The sequence below is a fragment of the Calypte anna genome, chromosome 5A (genome assembly GCF_003957555.1).
Source record: "Calypte anna isolate BGI_N300 chromosome 5A, bCalAnn1_v1.p, whole genome shotgun sequence".
NCBI classification, from domain to species: domain Eukaryota; kingdom Metazoa; phylum Chordata; class Aves; order Apodiformes; family Trochilidae; genus Calypte; species Calypte anna.
Window position 1 is genome coordinate 5677274 of NC_044251.1, and position 20324 is coordinate 5697597.

Genomic DNA, 20324 nt, shown 5'->3' on the forward strand with positions numbered 1-20324 from the left:
TCATGCTTAACCTTTCTGTTCAGCTTGAGCAATCAGAGACTCAGGGCTCCCACATGCTGGAAAGGTAATTCTATATGATACTAGCACGTGGTAATCCTCAACAAGGGAGGGACTTGTGGTTTCCCTCTAGGCTGCTCTAGCCCTTTGTGATTTCCAGTTAATCCCAGTTCAGCCTCTAAGGTTAGGGGATGAAACACCTTTTTGGAGTTGCTTTTGCTACATCCCTGTGGTTTTCTTTCTACACATGGTCATGCCAACTCTTTTTGTTCTTCTGTTTCCTCCATCTAGGTGTGTTGTTGTGCTGTTCAACCCTAGAAAAAATAAGCAACACCATATTCTAAACAGTTCCAGGTGAGTGAAGCTTTTAGCTGGGCTTACTTTCTGTGGGAAGTGAATATCAAAGTTTTTATCACTTGAGTGTGAAATGCAGGAGCTGCTGATGCTGCAGACTAAGTCCTTTCAATGAGAGTTGCCCTGGGGAGGGGCTGCTGCTGGTTTAATTCTGTTCCTTGCAATATGAGGGGCTTTTTGCACCACCTCATAAACATTGTGGTCCCATGAGGAACTGCTGACAGACATGACATGGGGGACATCTTACCACAGCTCTCTCCACCTGAAACTATGACTTCATTTCTCAAATCAGCACTAGGATCTGGTCCTGCATCTGCAATAAAGGCACCAGAATGAACCTTAACTTTGGTACTGAAGGGGAGTCTTAGGCTGCAGGGAATCCCCATGACAAGTGTCAGACCTCTGGTAAAGCAAAACCATTGTATCACATTCTTCTGTTTGATATCAGCTTCCTCCCAGTTCATCCCAACCTACTTCCTAGTCATGACATATTGGAATGGTATCACAAATGTTTCTCAATGTCATTTTCTCTATTTTAGGAAAACAATTACAGCACTTGCTTTCTCGCCAGATGGAAAGTACTTGGTTACAGGAGAGGTAAGTGGGAGGAGAAAGGACATATCTTGGCCATCCCATCTTAACCAGTCAGTGAGCTGCCTTGACACAGACAAATCTATTTGAGAGTTGTCTCTCAGTGGGCCCTAGTAGGCTGTGGTTGGCTTTGGGTGCTCCTGCTGGCAGTTTTTCAGTGTGTTGTCTCTCATCAGCTTGGGGGACAGATCTTTTGAGGTGGCATATGTGGTCTGAAGGTAGAATAAATATATGTGGAAAGGTACAAAGCATGGCTCTGTGCTAGAATCAATGAAGAGTACTTGGATGGTTCTTAAACTTCATCTGAATTTAGTGTTGTCCCTTTAGGATTTAAGGAAGTAACTAAAGCCAGTAGCAGTGTTGTGGAAAAAGTGAAATGTGCCTGTGGAATGGAGCTTTAGGAATGGTGGCAGCAGATGCTGGTGGTTTGGCATTGTATGTTTGGCTGGGGGTGACAATTGCTTCCTCTTTCCAAACATGCCCAAGGGGGAGAATAAGGATGAGTGCACTGTGTGTCTGTTCTGCATTAGAAATTCAAGACACAGGCTGTGGAATTGCTGCATGTTGGAAATTGACACAAAGGAAATTGACTGTCCCCCTTAGGGTTGGGTTCAGTTTATTCTTCTGTGGGATTAATGGGTCATTTACTCCTTGCCCCTGTGCCTCCATCAGGCTTGGAGAGGGAACATGTGTGAAACTGGTCCCCTTCTGAGCCTCTCACCCAGAGAACAGAAGGATTTCCCAGCTCTGTGTTGGAGCTGTCAAGGTAGAGGCTCTTCACCCCAGAAGTCCCTCCTGCAGCCACCCTGATGGCAGCTGTCACCTCACTGGGTGGCTCCCAGCCTGGGCCCAAATTCTGCAGAAACCACAGTGTTTTGGGATGGAGGCTACCTTGACACAGAGAAAATAAGCACTGATTTTCCATCACAGCAGCAGAGATTGTTGTTGGTTCTTGTTTTAGTGAAAGCATGAGGTTTATAGCTGTAATTTGGTTTGTGCCTCCTAACACTCTAGAAGCCTTAATGCAATTAAACCCCCCCTTTTAATTAAAATTATAATATTTATGATACATGTATTTTTTCTCTGTGCTGTTCAGTTCTGATGATTCTGCTGTTTTTGTTTCTTTCTGATTGATCTGTTGTTTTCATGTGGGGTAAGAAAAATGGTACTGGGTATTTTTCTTACTAACAACATGAACTTTTTCAGTTTGAAATTTCATTGGGGTAAATGGCAAGTTCAGATTTATATAAAAAAACCACCACAACAACAACCACAAAAAAAACCCCACCCCAAACATTCCAAAAAAGCCTCTCCAGTTATACTTGGAAGCTTTTTTTGGCCTTGTTGCAAAACATGTCTCCTCTTGCCCTGTTGTAAAACTTTTCCACTATTCTCCCACGTGTCTGACACTGGAGTTATTCCTTAGCGTAGCAGTGTCCCCTGCTGGTGTCAGAAGTCTCCTCGGAGTTCAGCCTCTGTCCCACAGTGAAATGTCTCCCGAGTTCATTTTGTCCAACTCATTTTTAGCAGCCTCATGCTCCTTCTGCCTGGTAACACCTTAACGCCTTATTTTTCTGCCTTTTCAGGAAGGAGAGGATGGAGGTCAGTCCTTGGCTACCATGCATATTACATGTCTTATTTATCTAATATCCAGAGAAAAAAATTATATATAAAAATAAAAATATATAAATATAAAAATATTTATATAAAAATATATGTTTATATTATATATATTTTTATATATTTACATATAATATTTATTTATATATAAAATATATATAATCATTTTTATATAAAATAATATATATTTTTTAATTTTTAATTTTTTAATTTTTTTTTTTATTAAATCTCCCCATGGATGCTATATTTCTTATTCACAGGGATCAGACAGAGCCCACTTTTGGTGAACATTTCCTAAATGAAGAAATACAAATGAAATTTGTTAAGGTCTGGGGGTGTATGCTAAAATGCAGTGAAATATAGATAGGTATGTACATGCAGACGGATGGATGGATGTTTTCATGTACAGCAATTGCTCCAAAGAGCTGATTCAGCTCATTGTCACATCTTGCCAGCCATCTTAAGACCTGAGCTCTGCCTTGCAGGAGGGAGAACTGCAGCAACTGCACTGAAACCTGACCATGGCATTTTTCCAGGCCACAAGCAGTTGCTTGGGGAGGCTTTTCAACCAAGGCAATTAAAAACCTGCACAATTCCAAGCTGTTAAAGCTTTGACTTCCCCTGATCAGATTTTCCTCTCCCACACAATCAAATTACTTAAAACTGATCAGAAGAGGTCCCATTTTGCCATGTTGCCATGGATATGTTATCTTCCAAGCTACTGTTTTGACAGACTTCAATGTAAAATGGTGAGTAAGCTCTTCGAGTAGGATTTGCCCATCAGGCACATTTTTGGCCACCATTTCATCTCATCTTATGCATCTGGGTTATTTTTGGTTTGATAACAAAAGAATGGAATTGTCTCACAGGAGGTACTGGACTGGAACTTCTAAAACCTTTTGTTTCTCTGGAGAACAAATATAAAACCAGAGGCTCTGCTCCCTCAGTATCTCTCTCTCTGATAGATATCTCTCTTATATCTCTCTTCCAGGCAGCCACGTGTTACATTTGTGGCAGAAATGATACTGCTCAAATGGTGTGTGATAGTTACCATACCAGTCATGTCCTGGTTTTGTATGGCATGACCTGGCTTGAAATCTCTGATGTCCTCATTGTGTCAGGGCCTTTCTGTTCACTGATTTCAGAGAGATAATCTATTAGGATCCTTTTTGTGCACTGATTGCAAGTTCCCATTGCAAAGGTGAGGGATATGGATCGGAAGTGTTGTACTAATACCTGGCTGTTTTGTGAGTAGCATAAGAAAAGGATTAAAGCAGTGGAGTATGGATTAATTATTTCAGATACCTGTTGAAATTCAGAGAGGTGGTCAGTCACAGCCTGGGCTTTAAAGAATTGAAGGAACCTCTAACTCTATTGTGAATGCACCATCCAGACATCTTTTCCCAAGCCCCTACACATTTATGTGCTTGACTCTATCAGAACTGACTCTGATGGTTATGTTTCCTGCTCTGTGTCTGTTCTTGTCCCCTCTAGAGTGGGCACATGCCAGCAGTCCGGGTCTGGGACGTGGCTGAGAGAACCCAGGTGGCTGAGCTCCAGGAGCACAAGTATGGAGTGGCCTGCGTGGCCTTTTCCCCCAGCTCCAAGTACATTGTGTCAGTGGGGTACCAGCATGACATGATTGTTAACGTGTGGTCATGGAAGGTAAGTTCTCTAGGAGATTGGGTGGACCACAGGGTGTTGCTAAATTTTTAAGTCTGGCTGTAAACTATTTCAGTTTTATCCAATATTTCTGCTTTCTTTATGAATCATGTTGCTGTTGTTTGGTTTTGGTGGTTTTTTTGACATGCATAGACACAGAGAGGTTTGGACATGAGAGAGAACTTGGGTCCCTTAGGGAAGGTTTAAGTCATTTCAGTGAACGGAAATTCTTTATACTTGAAAACGTGTGACATCTTGCTGTCCAGCCAGAAAAGCCTGGACTTGGAAACCTTGTCAAAGTCTTATGCTTTGTTAGAGGCTTGTTAAAAACTAATTTATGATACTGAAGAAGCAAAACTCTCAGCAGTCAAGAATTTTTTTTGGAGGGTGCTCTTGGCTTGTTTTGTTTTTAATGTGTTAGGCTTTGTGATACTATGTCTATACTATGTTAATCTAATGTCTAACATAAATCTTCCCTCTTTCAACTTAAAATCATTCCTATCACTACACACCCTCATAAAAAGTTCCTCCCCAGCTTTCTTATAGGCCCTTTTCAGGTACTGGAGCTGTAAGGTCTTCCTGGAACCTTTTCTTCTCTTACTGCTTTTAAGCCTGAGCTCCTATTACTCTCTTCATCCCATTTCCTGTGCTGTAATTTAAGATCTCACTGTTGGTTCTCTCCTGCACGAGCTGAAGTTTCACCTTGCTATTTTTTTAGTACAGCTGAACTATGGACTGATAGAATGTGTGTACATAACTGCTGAAAACTGAGTGGTCTAAAGAAGATTTTCACTTCTTTCTAGTTACCCAAATAAAAGCAGTTACTTAAAGATGGTCATACCACATGGCCCAGTACAAGTAGAATCATAGAATCATAGAATTGGCTGGGTTGGAAGGGACCTCAGAGACCATCGAGTCCAACCCTTGAACCACCGTTGCGGTTGCTAGACCATGGCACTGAGTGCCACATCCAGTCTCTTTTTAAATATCTCCAGGGACGGAGAATCCACTACTTCCCTGGGCAGCCCATTCCAATGCCTGAAAAGTAGCTTTGTATTCTTTCACTTACTCAGGTTTTTCTTTTTACTGTGATCCTATTTATGTCTATGAGAGCTTGTGAGGTAAGGACTATCTCACTCTTCTGAATTTAAGAACATGCACTTTAAGTCTATATTTCAGACTGTAACTATTGGGGTGTCCAGCTAGCCTTTATTTTGTAGGCTAGGTACCAAAACTAGAGACTTTACCTGTCCAAAGTCAACAATGACTGAGACCAAGACATGAAAACAGATCTTCTGAAGCACTTTCCTGCACTTTTAACCACAACTCTTTTATCCACTGTGGAGCTGCTTTAATTTTCCTATTTTTCCTGGTGAGGAGACATGCTTGTTCACTCAACTGTGATGGAAAAGAAGCCCCCTGTTATCCACAGGGTCCCCTTCCTTTCCTAAAGAAAGGCCACAGGAACAGTGCAGATGTTGAGGTCTGCAGGGGTTCTAAGCCTTTCTCTGTGCACTGTCTTTAAAGAAATTATGTTAATGGCTATTGTCCCTGCTTTTCCCCCAGTCTGGGCTAGGGAGTCCTCCATGGGGACATGGGGTGACATGGTGCAGCAGCCCAGATTCTTCTATTGCCATTTTCATCAGTTGTGTCTGCAGGATGTCTGATGGGGCCCTCAGTGTGGCAGTGGTTGTGTGCTGAGGGCATTGTGTTTGGAAAACTGGGAGCAGCTAACTCCCTTCTGAAGGGAAAGGTAAAGGAAACTGCATGGTTTAAAATCTGCCACAGTCAGAGGGGAAGACTTTTTTATGCTCCCTTCTATTGGTCCCTGAGGAAAGGTAGGGGGAGGAAAACTGAACACCAGTATTATGGACAGGGAACCCTGTCATCTGACCATTCTTCGTGGGCAGTGCCCATTCCTTTATTCTGTCCCTGCAATGTTCTTCCTCCTTTCCCCAACTCTGTGATGTTTTGAGGTGCACATTTCAGATGTAGCAGATTTTGCTTTGTCCCTTTCAATACAGGCATAATCTTTTTGTGGCTTGAGTCTTCCAATGAAGGAGGAACCAGTACAATTTTCCCTGTGGAAAATACCTGTTGCCCATCTCCAGTGCCTTGGTGTCTGGAGGCTTGGAGAGCTCCTCTCTGTGCTGCCCCACATTGCTTTTGCAGTTTAGGAAGGGAAATGGGTTTGTTCTGAGGTCTTGCTGATTGTGGAACCAACATTTGTTGTGGCTCAGACAGCCAGTTCCTGCAGGCAGTAATGTCTGCTGATTTCTTCTTGATCCCAATCAATGTGGAAATAGAATTTAATGTAAATGTGACCTGTGCTTTCTGCCAAATCAGTGCTCCCTGCTAATGCTGATGCAGGGAGGATCCATTCAGGGATGAGTGGGGAATGGTTTGGGCCTTGTCTTTTCCCTGCTGCAGCATTTGTACTGGATACGTGCCCATAATTGAAATGAGTTTCCTTTGCTTCTGAGCAGAGAAATTAAGATATCTAAACAATTATGTTTCCAGAAAAACATCGTGGTGGCAGCCAACAAAGTCTCAAGTAAAGTGACAGCCGTGTCCTTCTCAGAGGACTGCAGTTACTTTGTCACTGCTGGGAATCGACACATCAAGTTCTGGTACCTGGATGACAGCAAAACTTCCAAGGTGAGAGAACGTGACTCAAGACCAAGCTGTGAACAGGCATTTCCATCTTACAGAAGGGTGGATTTTACCCCAGTGAACTGTGGAACTGGGAGCATTTTCACTGTGCTGGGATTCAAGCATAACCTTCCACCCCTGGCTCTCAAGTGTCAGTCTCCCCATGGGCTAGTAGCACCAAAAGACACCAAAGCTTATCCTGCACTGAACTGGGGTTCATGGTGTTGGATAGCAGCATGCTTGTTCTTTAAGAGTCACATTTACCAAAAGGCAGGACAAAACTAGAAAAGAGCTGCTGTTAGTGAACAGCTTGGAGCACAGAGGTGGGGCAAGGTGCTTGATGTTTGTTTGAGCATCTCAAATGAGTGTTCTTCTGAAGACCCCACTAAAGTGTCTAAAACTTTTAGCTGTTCTATTCTTCTCTGGGGATAGAATCCACATCAGATAATTTTTCTGCATGCTCACAAACAGATGTTCCTACTTCATGCTTGAACCTTGCTTTGGCATTTGGTATAAAACACAAATTTCCCTGGAAGTGTTGTTCTTCCAGTGATTGGTTTCTATCTCTGGGTCATACATTTGGATGCACAGTTTGGTGACACAAGTGACATTCTCTTCCACTGACATGCTAATACTGATGGTCCCAATGCACTATACAACCAGTGGGGTTTGCAGCAAGTAAAATTTGTCACTACATCTGCTTGTAGGCTATTTGCAGCTCTCTTTAAAACACTTCAGCTCTCAAGGCTTGATGTTGTAAAAAATGTCTGTCTGTCTGTACTACCTTACTGTGTACTGGTTTTTTGTTTTTTTTAAATAAACTGTTTTTATTGGTAGGTCAATGCCACAGTCCCCTTGCTGGGTCGCTCAGGATTGCTTGGAGAACTGAGGAACAACTTCTTTGCAGATGTAGCATGTGGAAGGGGGAAAAAAGCTGACAGCACCTTCTGTATCACATCCTCAGGCCTGCTCTGTGAATTCAATGAAAAAAGGCTGCTAGACAAGTGGGTAGAGCTCAGGGTGAGTTTTGTGTCCTCCTGTTCTGAACTATTTGTGCTTGCTGAAGTAGAGTAGGAACAACAAATAAAATATACACTCAGGGAGCACAAGCTGACCACCAACAGTGAAAGTTACTGGGTCTCTGCCACTTTGTGATTTACTCTGAAAGTCCAGACAAAAATAACATTGTTCCTTAGCAAAGGAATTTTATTAATCATTGAGACTCTTTCATGCTTATTCCAGTGTTGTCCCTCCTGGCTTGGCCTGGACTAGTATGAGTTTTAGAAGGACTCTGATTTCTATCCATTCTGCAGTGTCTTACTTGGCTTGTGAAATCTCAGCTGAAGGTTTCTGAAGTAGTAGTTGGTTTGTGTGCTCTAAATCACCAGATTGGCCCATAGTTAAGAATTTGATCATGCCTATTTTCCTTTCAATTGAATATAAGATACCTACTTGAAAAAAAAAAAGTGTATTTTTCAAGGGGAAAATCTTTCCACACTTTCACTCAAGTGAAATGCCTCTTCTTTTCTCTCCTTTCCTCTCTAAAATCTGCCTTTCACTCTCGCTCAGAATACAGACAGCTTCACAGTAAGTTGGAAAAAAGTTTTGCATTGAACTCATCCCCTTATCACCACACTCCATTTTGTACCTTTTTCTGCCATTTGTACAGTGGGAGGGTGAAGAAAATTGATTTTTTCTTACCCACTTGTGACAGGTAATGTATTGGCTTGCTAGTACAATGTGAGGTGCTGCCTGTCTACCACGGGTGCTGAATATCAGAGGAACAAAAAACCTGTTCAGAGCAGGACTCACCTGGAGCAAATGTGTAGCTCTACTGGCCTCTCACCAGAATGGGTGACAGAGGATCTCAGATTTTTCTTTAACCACTTGGAGTCTGCAGTGGACCTTGGCTTCCTCAGAAAGGAAAACTAGATTTTTAGGCTTTTCCTTACTCTCCCAGGGCTTCACTTCAGCTCTTTCGACCATGACTCCTTTGTCTGTCAGTTTGCTGTTCTCCTTGTGTGTCTGGTGACCACTGAAGAGAGTACATTGCTTACTTGCCTCCTTGTGTGCTGTGTCCTCCTCAGACCACTGTGGCCAACTGCATCTCAGTGAATCACGACTTCATCTTCTGTGGCTGTGCCGATGGCACCGTGCGGATTTTTAACCCTCTGAACCTCCACTTTGTCACCACTCTGCCAAAGCCACACTTCCTGGGGACAGACATCGCCAGTGTGACCGAGGCCAGGTACTGTGCAGGGGGGTAGAAGGGAGCAAGGGAGGCTTCTTGGGGGTTAGAATTGCTCCCCAGATCTTTGCCATCTCTCGACTGTGGTCTTTTTAGGGATAAAAATTGGCAGCCTGGTGCAGATCTCCCTGAGTTGTTGCAGCTTTGCCTTGCATGCCCAAAGCAGCTTGCTGGGCTACTCAAAAACCTTACTGGCCACAACAACCCCATGCAGTGCTACAGGCTGGGCACAAAGTGGTTGGAGAGCAGCCAGACAGAGAGGGACCTTGGAGTTTGGATTGACAGGAAGCTGAACATGAGCCAGCAGTGTGCCCAGGTGGCCAAGAAGGCCAACGGCATCCTGGGCTGTATCCGGAACAGTGTGGCCAGCAGGTCCAGGGAAGGGATTCTGCCCCTGTACTCAGCCCTGGTGAGGCCACAGCTTGAGTCCTGTGTCCAGTTCTGGGCCCCTCAGATCAGGAAGGAGATTGAGGTCCTGGAGCAGGTCCAAAGGAGGGCAACTAGGCTGGTGAAGGGACTCAAGCACAGATCCTATGAGGAGAGGCTGAGGGAGCTGGGGCTGTTCAGCCTAAAGAAGAGGAGGCTCAGGGGAGACCTCATCACTCTCTACAACTCCCTGAAAGGAGGTTGGACTCTTTTCCCAGGCAGCTCTCAGCAAGACAAGAGGACATGGTCTCAAGTTGTGCCAGGGGAGGTTTAGGTTGGATATTAGAAAGAATTTCTTTATGGAGAGGGTGATCAGACACTGGAATGGGCTGCCCAGGGAAGTCGTGGATTCTCTGTTCCTGGAGATATTTAAAAAGAGACTGGATGTGGCACTCAGTGCCATAGGCTGGGAACCGCAGCGGGAGTGGATCAAGGGTTGGGCTTGATGATCTCTGAGGTCCCTTCCAACCCAGCTGATTCTATGATTTTATGATTCTTTGATACACAGCTTGTCTTGCTCCTCATCTCTCTGCCATTATTCAGGTCTGGTTTTTGACCTTTTGACATTGGTTGCTATGAGCAATCAGGCAGAGGGCACAGGAAGCTGTGGCACACTCCAGTTGTTCTTGTACCATGGCACATCTTTTGCTTGTCAGTGATAAGGGCTGAAGAGTCTCCTCCATAGCAATATTATTGTGTTGCTAAGAGATGCACAGGCTCTCGTGGGCCATTTTTTTCAAAGGCTTCCTTGCAGTCTTTTGTAGAACCAAATCTACTATTGTCTATAGTCTTTCTTCTCACTCAGCCTTGTGCATTCTGTTGTTTTGTTTCCCTACCTTGCTCCAGTATCTTCTTGTAGCAGGAGGAGCCTTTCTTGCTCCTGAGGCTCGATGAGCTGCTGGCCTCTCTATTGCCTCGCCCCAGAGTGAGCTCTCCTCTGTGGGTGTGTGTCCCACCTTTATTGGTCCCCTGATCTTGCTCATGCCCAATAGGGGGCCTGTCCTAATCAGGCACAGGTGGACTCACACCCACTCACTGGCAATTCGAGGCACCTGGTTTATCTTGTTTCTCTACATTTCCCCCTTTTTTTTTTTCTTAAAGCTTTCCCGGTTTGCCCTAGCTTACAGGATTTTTACACACACACATTATTACAACACTGATTACAGGATTTTTACAAACATTTGAACATTTTACACTTATAGCTTACGGGATTTAACCCTAGCTTCGATTGACACAAGCATACAAACATTTGAACATTTTACACTTATAGCTTATGGGATTTAACCCTAGCTTATAAGACTGACACAACACTGAACATTACACTTAAACATGCAAACATACACCTCACACTGCTGCAGCCTAGGCAAACCGTTCAATGTCAGCCCAGGCACTTTTCACAAAGTCTCTGCCTTTCCGACTTGAGTTGTTCTTCTCCCTCCTGTATCTGCTCTTCTCTTGGCTTTCCTCTGCTCAGGGGTTTCCAAGGAGAGAATCCTTATCTTGGCTTCCCTCTGCTCAGGGGTTTCCAAAGAGCTTGCTGGTTCCTCATGGGGTTACGGGATTTAACCCTTCCTCATGGGATTCCATTCATGGGTTTTAACCCTTCCTCATGGGATTCCATCCTCCTGGCTTCCCTCTGCTCAGGGGTTTCCAAAGAGAGAATCCTTATCTTGGCTTCCCTCTGCTCAGGGGTTTCCAATCCAAAGAGCTTGCTGGTCATACCTTTCAGGGAGAGTGTTAGCCCAGGCACTTTTTCAAATCAGGGAGAATGTTCCTTTTGCCAGCTCCTCACACTGCTGCTTCTTTAGACATCTGTATGTTGCCCACATTCTCCACCAAATGTAGCGGGAGGAGCCTTTCTTGCTCCTGAGGCTCGACGAGCTGCTGGCCTCTCCATTGCCTCACCCCAGAGTGAGCTCTCCTTTGTGGGTGTGTGTCCCACCTTTATTGGTCCCCTGATCTTGCTCATGCCCAATAGGGGGCCTGTCCTAATCAGGCACAGGTGGACTCACACCCACTCACTGACAATTCGAGGCACCTGGTTTATCTTGTTTCTCTACATCTTCTGCCTATTTCTCACTGTCTGAGATGGGTATTGTCATTTCCATACAATTCTGTCTGCCAGTTTGTGGAGGTTTATGCTAGAGGAAACCCTTGATGTTCTGCTGTTTGCCAATCCTGGTTGGAGGCTTTCCCAATATTCTTCTATTGCACTCTTACTTCCATCACTGGTGAGGGTAGAAATCCAAAGGTGTATTAATTGCCCAGTTATCATTCCACTGAATATCTGGAATTCCCACATCTGCAAACATCTACTTTTTTTTTCCCTTCTTTTCTTTTTTTTTACTATTTTTTTTTCTCTGTTGTGGCTTTTTTTCTCTCTCTTTTTTTTGGTCTCAACAGGTTTTTTCTCTTGGGAACTTGAAGTAATGGTTCAAACTGTGCACTACCTCAGAAGATCAGTGGGAGACAATGATATTACAGTAAGGGAGATGGAGAAGGAATTCTCAGTAAAAAGTGTAACCAGCTTCTGGTAGTGCTAAAGTCAAGCGAGTATATACACAGACCCTCTGTCACGGTTTAACACTGACCCGGCAATTAAACCGAATAACAGACGCTCTCTTTAATCTCTCTCTCCCCTCGATGAAGAAAGGAGAGAGAATAAGGGAGAGAGACTTATGAGTTGGAAACTAAACTACACAACTTTAATGAAACAGTAATGGTAAATAGGGAAAAATTACTAAATATATACAAATATACAGGAAAATGGAAACCACATTCCTCCCCCTTTCACCCAGTAACTCTCACGTCACCACCGAGGCTGTAGGGCAGCCCTGGGAAAGTCCAGGCTGGACTCCTGGAGTCGGCAGCAGTCGGGAACTGGAGGCAGGAACACACAGATATGGGCTGGCACGGATCAGGACCACAGGCACACGAACAGACAGGATCCTTCCAGGATGCCGGGTGAAGGAAGGGAAGCAGGAAAAGATCAGGAAAAGATCCGGAAAAGATCTGGCTCGGTCCCCGTGATGCCTCAGATTTATACTGAGTGTGACGTATATGGGATGGAATACTCTGTTTGGTCAATTCTGGCATCTATCTTGTCTGTTCCTCCCCAAAGGAGGGCTCAGGTGGGGCCTCTGTGTCCTCCTGGACGGTAAAATATTTTCCTCAGAGCTGAGGAAAGCAGTGTCCTTGGCCCTGCATACCAGTCTCTAGCAGTAATTACAAACATCAAGTGTTATCAGTCCTAGAAGCACATACACTGTCTGAGAAACTTGCTGTTAATTTCAGCAAATGCAACTACTTACAAGGGACTTAGCTAAAAGCAAAAGTACAGAAACAGAAAACCACCTTTATCCTGGCCCAAACCAGGACACCCTCTAAGAACACTCTGCTGCTCTCCCTTAGTTATATAGAAATATTAATGGGATTTTTAATTTGCATTTGTAGGGCTTATTACAATGTTAACAGTTTTTGTTGTTAATGTTACTTCCAAAGAATCTTGAAAGCACAGGACATATTCCCATGCATGCTGGTGCCTCTCTGTGGGATGTGAGCTGCCCACAACTGTATCAATGAGTTGATTTTTTGATGGAGTCTGGGCTGTGTTCTTTTAGTCATCAAAGCTTTGCAGTTGCAGAAACAGGGCTCCAGTTTTCTGGTGTGTTACATGCACTGTGGACCTCATCCCTGCATCTCCACCAGTCCTTTTAAATTCCCTGCTCTCAACATTCTGGCAGTCTGGCTGTAATTGCCTTATTTGACACCATCAGCAGCATTGTGGGGTGGCTGTGTTCACCTCAGGACAAGAGAACTGCTCCTTCTTTACTTGCATGGTAGCAGTACTCTACAGAGGATTCCTGTAGAGGAGATACAGGGTTCACATGGGGTGATCTTGATCTAGCTTGGAGGAAGAAGAAGATGTTTCCTTGTTCTACAGAATTTCTTTTAGACTTTCCATCTTGCCTATCTAGAAGGAACTGGATCCATTTGCAGTTGCATGAGCACTGCAAGCAGCAGCAAGCTGACCTGTGTGTGGGATGGGTGTGGAAGGGAAGCATGTCAAGTGACCACTGAAATGAATCATCCCTTTGTCCCTTGTGCTGATGTGCTCCTGTCTCTGGGGTGCAGTAGTTCCTGCAATCAGTAAACTAAATAGCGTACCCCCCAAAAGAGGATCCTGTCTCCCCTTTGTTTTGAGATTAGACTTGGATTTTACAGCCTGGTTCTGCTGGGGTAAATGATGATGAAGTGTCAGGGAAGGTCAGTTGCCTGTCTGCTGTGGGACTCTGGGACGGATGGCAATAAGAATGGCTTTTGCCGTGGGATTTTCATGCTTCTTTTGGGACTTTGTTCAAGAGGCAGGTCTTCCCAGCCACCTATTCTCTCTGCCTGTATATGCCACAGCATATTGTTCACCTTGCCAGTGGAGAACCTGAGCTTTTAAGTTTCACCTCCATCCTCTGGCTCTGAGAGAGTGCAAATTAATCAAGTTTTTGTTCTTTCATTGTGCAGTCGTCTGTTCTCTGGTACAGCTGATGCGAAGTATCCGGACACCATTGCCTTGACCTTTGACCCCACCAACCAGTGGCTGTCCTGTGTGTACAATGACCACAGCCTGTATGTGTGGGATGTCAAAGACCCGAAGAAAGTGGGCAAAGTGTACTCTGCTTTGTACCATTCCTCCTGCGTGTGGAACATCGAGGTACGTTGCCTGCAGACACAAGGGTTGGATTCCAAGTGGCAGCTGAGAGAGTCATCTACAGATTTCCTCCTGGCTGCTCCAGGGCTTGACACAGGGCTGGGAAAAGTTCTTTGGCTGCGTGGCAGTGGCTGACCGACTGTGTTAAATGGAGTGTAAAAATCTCACCATTAAAAGGTGAGAGGTAGGAGAAGGAGCAGAACTCAGAACTATACAAGGCTGAATGCAGGGGCTTCTTCGATAAAATACACAAGAGGTCACTGCCAACCTCCAAAAAAAATTGTTTGAGGTCTGTGGTGAGCAAGTGCTCTGAAGTCAGAGGAATAAAACAAGTTAGAAGATCTCAACTTGATTTTTCTTAGCCTATTTACCAGGACATCCTGAATTAGCCTCTCCAGTGGCTGCCATCTTCCAGTCTGTCTAGCTGGCTTTACCTCAGAGGGACAGAGGGATGGGAAGCAGGTTTAGGAAAAAATGTGATCAGTAGTGTGTTGAAGTGTGTCCAACAGTGGTCAGAAAAGGGAGAAGTAGAAAGAAAGTGAGAAAAGGTCGAGGACTCTTTTTTTATTATTATTTATTAATTATATCTTGCACTTTTCTTCTGGATTATAAACTGACAATAGTAGCTGAAAGTTGCAAACAACACTGCAAGGTTGTTGTTGCATGGTTGTTGCTGTGTTGCCTTTGAGTTGCTCTCTAAACTATTAGAAACAAAGGCTGTTTCAAAGGAACAAAATATTCTGCATTCAGGAAAGCTGAGTGAGCATTTGTTTGAAGTGAACACAAAGCTCTTGTCTGCAAACAGGTTTTCATTAGGAGAACTGCCTGGCTTTCCTTTTATCTCATTTTATTTTGAAACCTGCTCAGAATGCCAGGTGCCAGGCAATCTCATTCAGGGCTTTGTTTTACCTGTCCTTAGATGTATCCAGAGGTGAAGGACAACAATCAGCCATGCCTCCCCCCTGGTTCCTTCATCACCTGCTCCTCTGACAACACCATTCGCCTGTGGAACACCGAGAGCTCCAACATCCACGGCACAGCCCTGCACCGCAACATCCTCAGCAATGTAAGGTCCCAGGTTTTGGTTACCTTCTTGTCCTTGGGCTTGCTCTTCTTCGTGCATGGGTATTCCCAAATTAAGGCCCAAACTTCCTTGGATCTTTGAGTCAATACGGGCTTCTCTGTAAGCAGAGCACAAGTCTGATAAAATCCATGAATCTGAAGAAATGTGAAAGGAGTATCAGTTTGTCTGAAGTGGCCCTGCAAGCTATTGGTTTTTCTATAAATGACCCAAGGATTCACCAAGCGTAGTTTCTTCCAAAATAGCTCATACCATATGCTTCAGGAGAGCTGTTTCTCTTTCTCCATCTTTGATTTGTTTGGGAAAGGTGCATTAAATGAGGCAGAGGTTTGGCAGAATTAAATGAGGAACAGTTTACACTCATTTCATCTGTATAAGAGGGAGGAGAATACTCATATAGAAGCATGATTACCTATAGACATTTGCTTCTGTTCTCAGTTGTGCTGGTCACAACAGGCCTAACCTGTCCATTCTCAGCAATCTGCTCATGATGGAAAAAGCTCCTGTTTCTTTCTGTTGTTACTCAAAAAGCGTGGGCTGACTGGAATGATCCCTAGAAGACCCTTTTAGAGTTTATTTATTGTAAAGGACATGCTGTTACTTTCTAGCTTGAAGTGGAATCTTTTGCAAAGGGCCATCATCAGACACAGCTGTGAAACTTTAATCCTGCAGTACAAAGGGGCTGAATGCTTGCTTCTGGCTAAAAGATGCCACCAATTGCAGCATTACTGCCACTGAAGTATCCATGGTCGCCAGGAGCCCATTTTCTAAGACAGGAGCTTCACTTTAATATTTTGTAACTAATTAATATTTTTTTGTGAATTGTATCCCCAGGACTTGATGAAAATCATCTATGTAGATGACAACACTCAGGTGCTTCTGGACACTGATTACAACTCAGCAGGGAGTGCAGACAAAGCTGATGCACAAGCGATGGACACGAAGGTTGGGATCCGCACAGTCTGTGTGAGTCCCAGTGGTGAGCACCTGGCCTCAGGGGACAGGATAGGCACCCTCAGGTAATCCCCTAGAGCTTCTTGTGCAGGCTGTGGGCTGGACAGGCATGAGAATCAAAACCAGGCCCTACTAATTTTATTAAACATGCTGAATCAGCCTTTTTGTGTCTTAGGATATATGAGTTGCAGTCTCTGAAGGAAATGCTGAAGGTGGAAGCCCATGACTCTGAGATCCTGTGTCTGGAGTACTCCAAACCTGACACAGGTAAATGCAATTAAGCTTCTTCCCTTTTGCATGTGAATGTAGTGTTGAGCAAGTCAAGACTGTCCAGCCATGGTGTGTCTGAACTTTCAGTGGTGAGCTAGTCCAGGATTTCAGAGTGGGCTTGTAGTGTTGGGCCAGTAGAGCTGGACTTTGAAAAAGGCTTCATTCTTGTACTGTTCCATGAAATATTGTAGGCTGAGACTGAAACTTTTTCTGTCTGTTACTACAGTGTGAAATACAGGGGCATTCCTTTGTGTCCATCCATGCAGCTAACTACAGTTTAATGTTTTGTCCCTAAGCTGACTTGAGAAGCTGTTTTAAAATAGTGATGGGGAGAGCAAATGACTTTTTAGTAATGGTCTTGCACTCTTTATCATTTTCTGACAGGCTTAAAGCTCTTAGCCTCAGCCAGTAGGGACAGATTGATTCATGTTTTGGATGCTGGAAAGGACTACAGCCTGCAGCAGACCCTGGATGAACATTCTTCTTCCATCACTGCTGTGAAGTTTGCAGGTAAAGAGTCATGTCCTCCCTCCAAAACTGTGTTCCATTATGCTGTAAAGTAATTTTAACTGTTTAAACACTGGGTTAAGCCAGGCTGAAGCTGCAGCTGCTTTTTTGTCATCTCTTGTAGCTGCAGTTTTAACCGAAGATTGTGTTTCATAATGCTTGCCTTGTTTTCCATTTTGTTGTTTTCCCCATTCAAAAAACATCTCCTGATTGAAGTCCTCAGCATTTCTTTGGAAAGCTGTTTTCTGTAATGATTTACTCCCTTTAACTGGTGTCAGATGGCCACATACTGTTCTTGATGAGGAGTACTATGAAACAATCATCTAATAACATTCCCAAGCCCACAAAAACCATTTTGGAATTCAAGTCTCACGTAAAATTTTCACTGCAAACCAGCTTAAGCCTTTGCATTTACTGTGATGGAGCACATTGCATCCCCAACACTCAGTCACTACAGATGGTCAGACATCAGTGTGGTGTATTGCTGGGCAGCTATGAGTGTATGTAAAGGTAACAGGAAAGAAGACAGAGGTGGTGGCCTCACTGGCAATGGGAAATCCCACAGTATCCCAAAAAAGTGGAGCAGATCAAGTCCAGTGAAAGTATCTAAACCCAGCTCACCAGACAAATCTATAGTGCTAAGACAGGAACAGTTCAAGGTCAGGATCAGTCTGGAGACATTGAGCAGGGTCAGGCACAGCTCAGTACCTGCCAGGCAGATCCATAGGATCAAGGCAGGCCTGGGTACAAATCAGGGAATTGAGTCCACAGGGTCACTCAGGATTTGGATCAGCAGTGAACGTGGCTGTGATGCTGCTGCCTTGTAGTTGAGGCTCAATGATGAGAACCTCTGCCTGAAAGCTGCTCTGAAGTGAAGAGCAGGGGCCTTGCTGAAGCTTCATAGAGGAGGTTCCCTGAGGCTACTGTGAAGCTCTGTTCATGTTTTTTCTCAAGGAGTTCCAAGGCCAGCAAAAAAGGTTCTCAGACAATTTCTGCCTTATTAGTGAGCTGGCCTTGAGTGCAGTCAGCTAAATGGAGAGGGAGATGAGGGAACTGCTCTCAAGCCCTGGCAGGGAAAATCTCTGTGCTAAGTGCAGCCCTGTTCTAAGTGTGTGCAGTTCAAGTGGACTTGTGTGATATTGGATCCATTTTCATTGCACAGAGTTTTATCAGGTGCTGCTTTGCTGAAGGAGCCAGTGGGTTAGAAAACACTACTAAGGGAAGAAGGAAAGCCTGGTCCTGCTGTAAGAAAGGGCAGCAAGAAACTTTGAGGGCTGAGAAGTGCCTGTTGTCCATTTTCAGCTCATACTAAGTGTAAACCCATATTGCCACAGAGTGCTGTGGTACACAGAGAATAAACATGTGAGCATATTGTTGGAGTAGGAGACAGAATTACATCATTATCTGTTGTGTAAAGCCTCTCTATTAAAGCCTCATGTACTCTGAGTATTAACAAGTCCTGTCCCTGAGAAAAGGGTTCTGTTTTGCTGCAGCATCCTACTACTTAGGTAGGAGTCAGTCTTAGCTAATCAGAACTGGAATGAATAAGCAGTGGTATAAATTGAAACTTTTCCTCCACCTTGTATTTGTGTTTATTTTTTGATTGGCTCCTGCCTTTTGATTCCAGCTAACGATGGAAAAGTGAGAATGATAAGCTGTGGGGCAGACAAGAGCATCTATTTCAGAACTGCACAGAAGGTAATCTTATTCAATCTTTTTATGCACTTTTTAAAAATAACCCCCCTCACAAAGGAGCTACTTTAAAAAGTGATATTCGAGTTCCTATATGAGCTTGTTGCTATTTCACCTTCAGTGTCTCCCACTGGCTCAACACAAGAGATGATGTTTGGAGAACTAGATCTGTGAGGCATGAAGCTGCTTCCATCCTGACCTTTCTCAGCAAACTGCGAACTAGAGAACTGTTTGGATATTTGGGTGTTTTTTGTCTGCCAGGTTTATTGTGAGAAGTGGTGAAAGAGTATGGGCTGGAGAGTGCCCCCACTCCCAGCTGCTCCCAGCAGACCTGGTTAAGTGGGAAGGGTTGGTTTGTGATGGTTCTATGAGGGGACTCACCTATATTTAGATATTTTAGTAATGGGTTAACTATTGATTTTAACACAGTCTTTACGCACATCTTCAGACAGGAGAAGGGGTTCAGTTTACCCGAACACATCACATTGTTAGGAAGACCACTCTCTATGACATGGATGTGGACCCCAGCTGGAAATACGCAGCTATCGGATGTCAGGATCGTAACATCAGGTTAGTTTACTTTTTGTCTTCAAAACATTTTTGCAGTCATAACTGAGTTGGCCAAGGGGGCCCCAACTCCACCATTTTGGCATTTTCAGGCAGATCTGAGGCCTCGTCATAGACTGTGAGGCTGAACTCTGCTTTTCTCCTCACTGATAAAAAGCTGTGGATATATGCAAATACCCATGGGCCTCCTGGCTTCTTGCTGGGTTGCTCTGGAGAGCAAATGTGCCTTCTTTGACACCTCATTGAGCTGTGGGACAAGAAATTCTGTGCTGTGGTAATTTTTTCTTTAAAGTTAACTTAGCGAGAAGCTGTGAGATCCTGTGGAATAGCTGGGACTGTAGGAACCTAAAATCAAGCTAAGTGTGACTGTCTTTGGACGAGTAGCATCCATTTTCTGCCTCTTTCTTATTTGTTTCTCCAATTTGTCTGTTTTTAACTTCAAAGTAAAGGAGATTTTGCAGTTGTGTGTCTCCTCCTGTTGTATGTGGTTGAGGTGCCAAGAGTTTTGGTCATAGCTGAATACCACTGCTGAATGTAATTTGATTTTGTATTATAATGTAAATAAAAGGTCTTTCTTTCTTAACTTTTTACTTTTGTATGAAGGAGCCACAGGGATTTTTATAGCAGGGAGGCCTGCTTGAACCTTATTAAGAGCCATTCCTGCTACATAACCATTGGTTATTACAAGACATGGCAAGGTTTTCTCCCTCCCATTTGTACTCTCCTTAAGTGCCATGGTGCTATAGGTTTTGATTATTGACTTGTGAATCAAGCCTCAATTTTAATTCAGATAATCTGCTTGTTTCTAATCCAGTCTTGGGCCCCTGCATTACTTTTGAGGTTGTTTCTTGAACCACTGAAATGGTTGATGGCTATAGGTCGTTGAGGTAATTTCTCCACTTCCTGTAGGCTTGACTTTATTCATGTGAAATGAGGAGCAGAAAGTGAAAAGGGTCCTGGTGACAAGATCCCCAGAGCAGTACCTGGACAAAATAAGC

At 44.0% G+C, this 20324-nt stretch overlaps 1 protein-coding gene across 2 annotated transcripts in view; it reads left to right on the forward strand.

Annotated features, from left to right (window-relative positions):
* MAPKBP1 (mitogen-activated protein kinase binding protein 1) overlaps positions 1 to 20324 on the forward strand; it is a 102932-nt gene that overhangs the window by 52102 nt on the left and 30506 nt on the right. For both annotated transcript variants that reach the window (XM_030452619.1, XM_030452620.1), the window contains exons 4-16: positions 289 to 351; positions 891 to 948; positions 4057 to 4227; positions 6745 to 6882; positions 7714 to 7896; positions 8964 to 9124; positions 14069 to 14258; positions 15175 to 15321; positions 16171 to 16355; positions 16466 to 16557; positions 16945 to 17070; positions 18695 to 18765; positions 19208 to 19329. In XM_030452619.1, the coding sequence (XP_030308479.1) occupies positions 289 to 351; positions 891 to 948; positions 4057 to 4227; positions 6745 to 6882; positions 7714 to 7896; positions 8964 to 9124; positions 14069 to 14258; positions 15175 to 15321; positions 16171 to 16355; positions 16466 to 16557; positions 16945 to 17070; positions 18695 to 18765; positions 19208 to 19329 (1707 nt within the window). The remainder of the gene's footprint in view (positions 1 to 288; positions 352 to 890; positions 949 to 4056; positions 4228 to 6744; positions 6883 to 7713; positions 7897 to 8963; positions 9125 to 14068; positions 14259 to 15174; positions 15322 to 16170; positions 16356 to 16465; positions 16558 to 16944; positions 17071 to 18694; positions 18766 to 19207; positions 19330 to 20324) is intronic.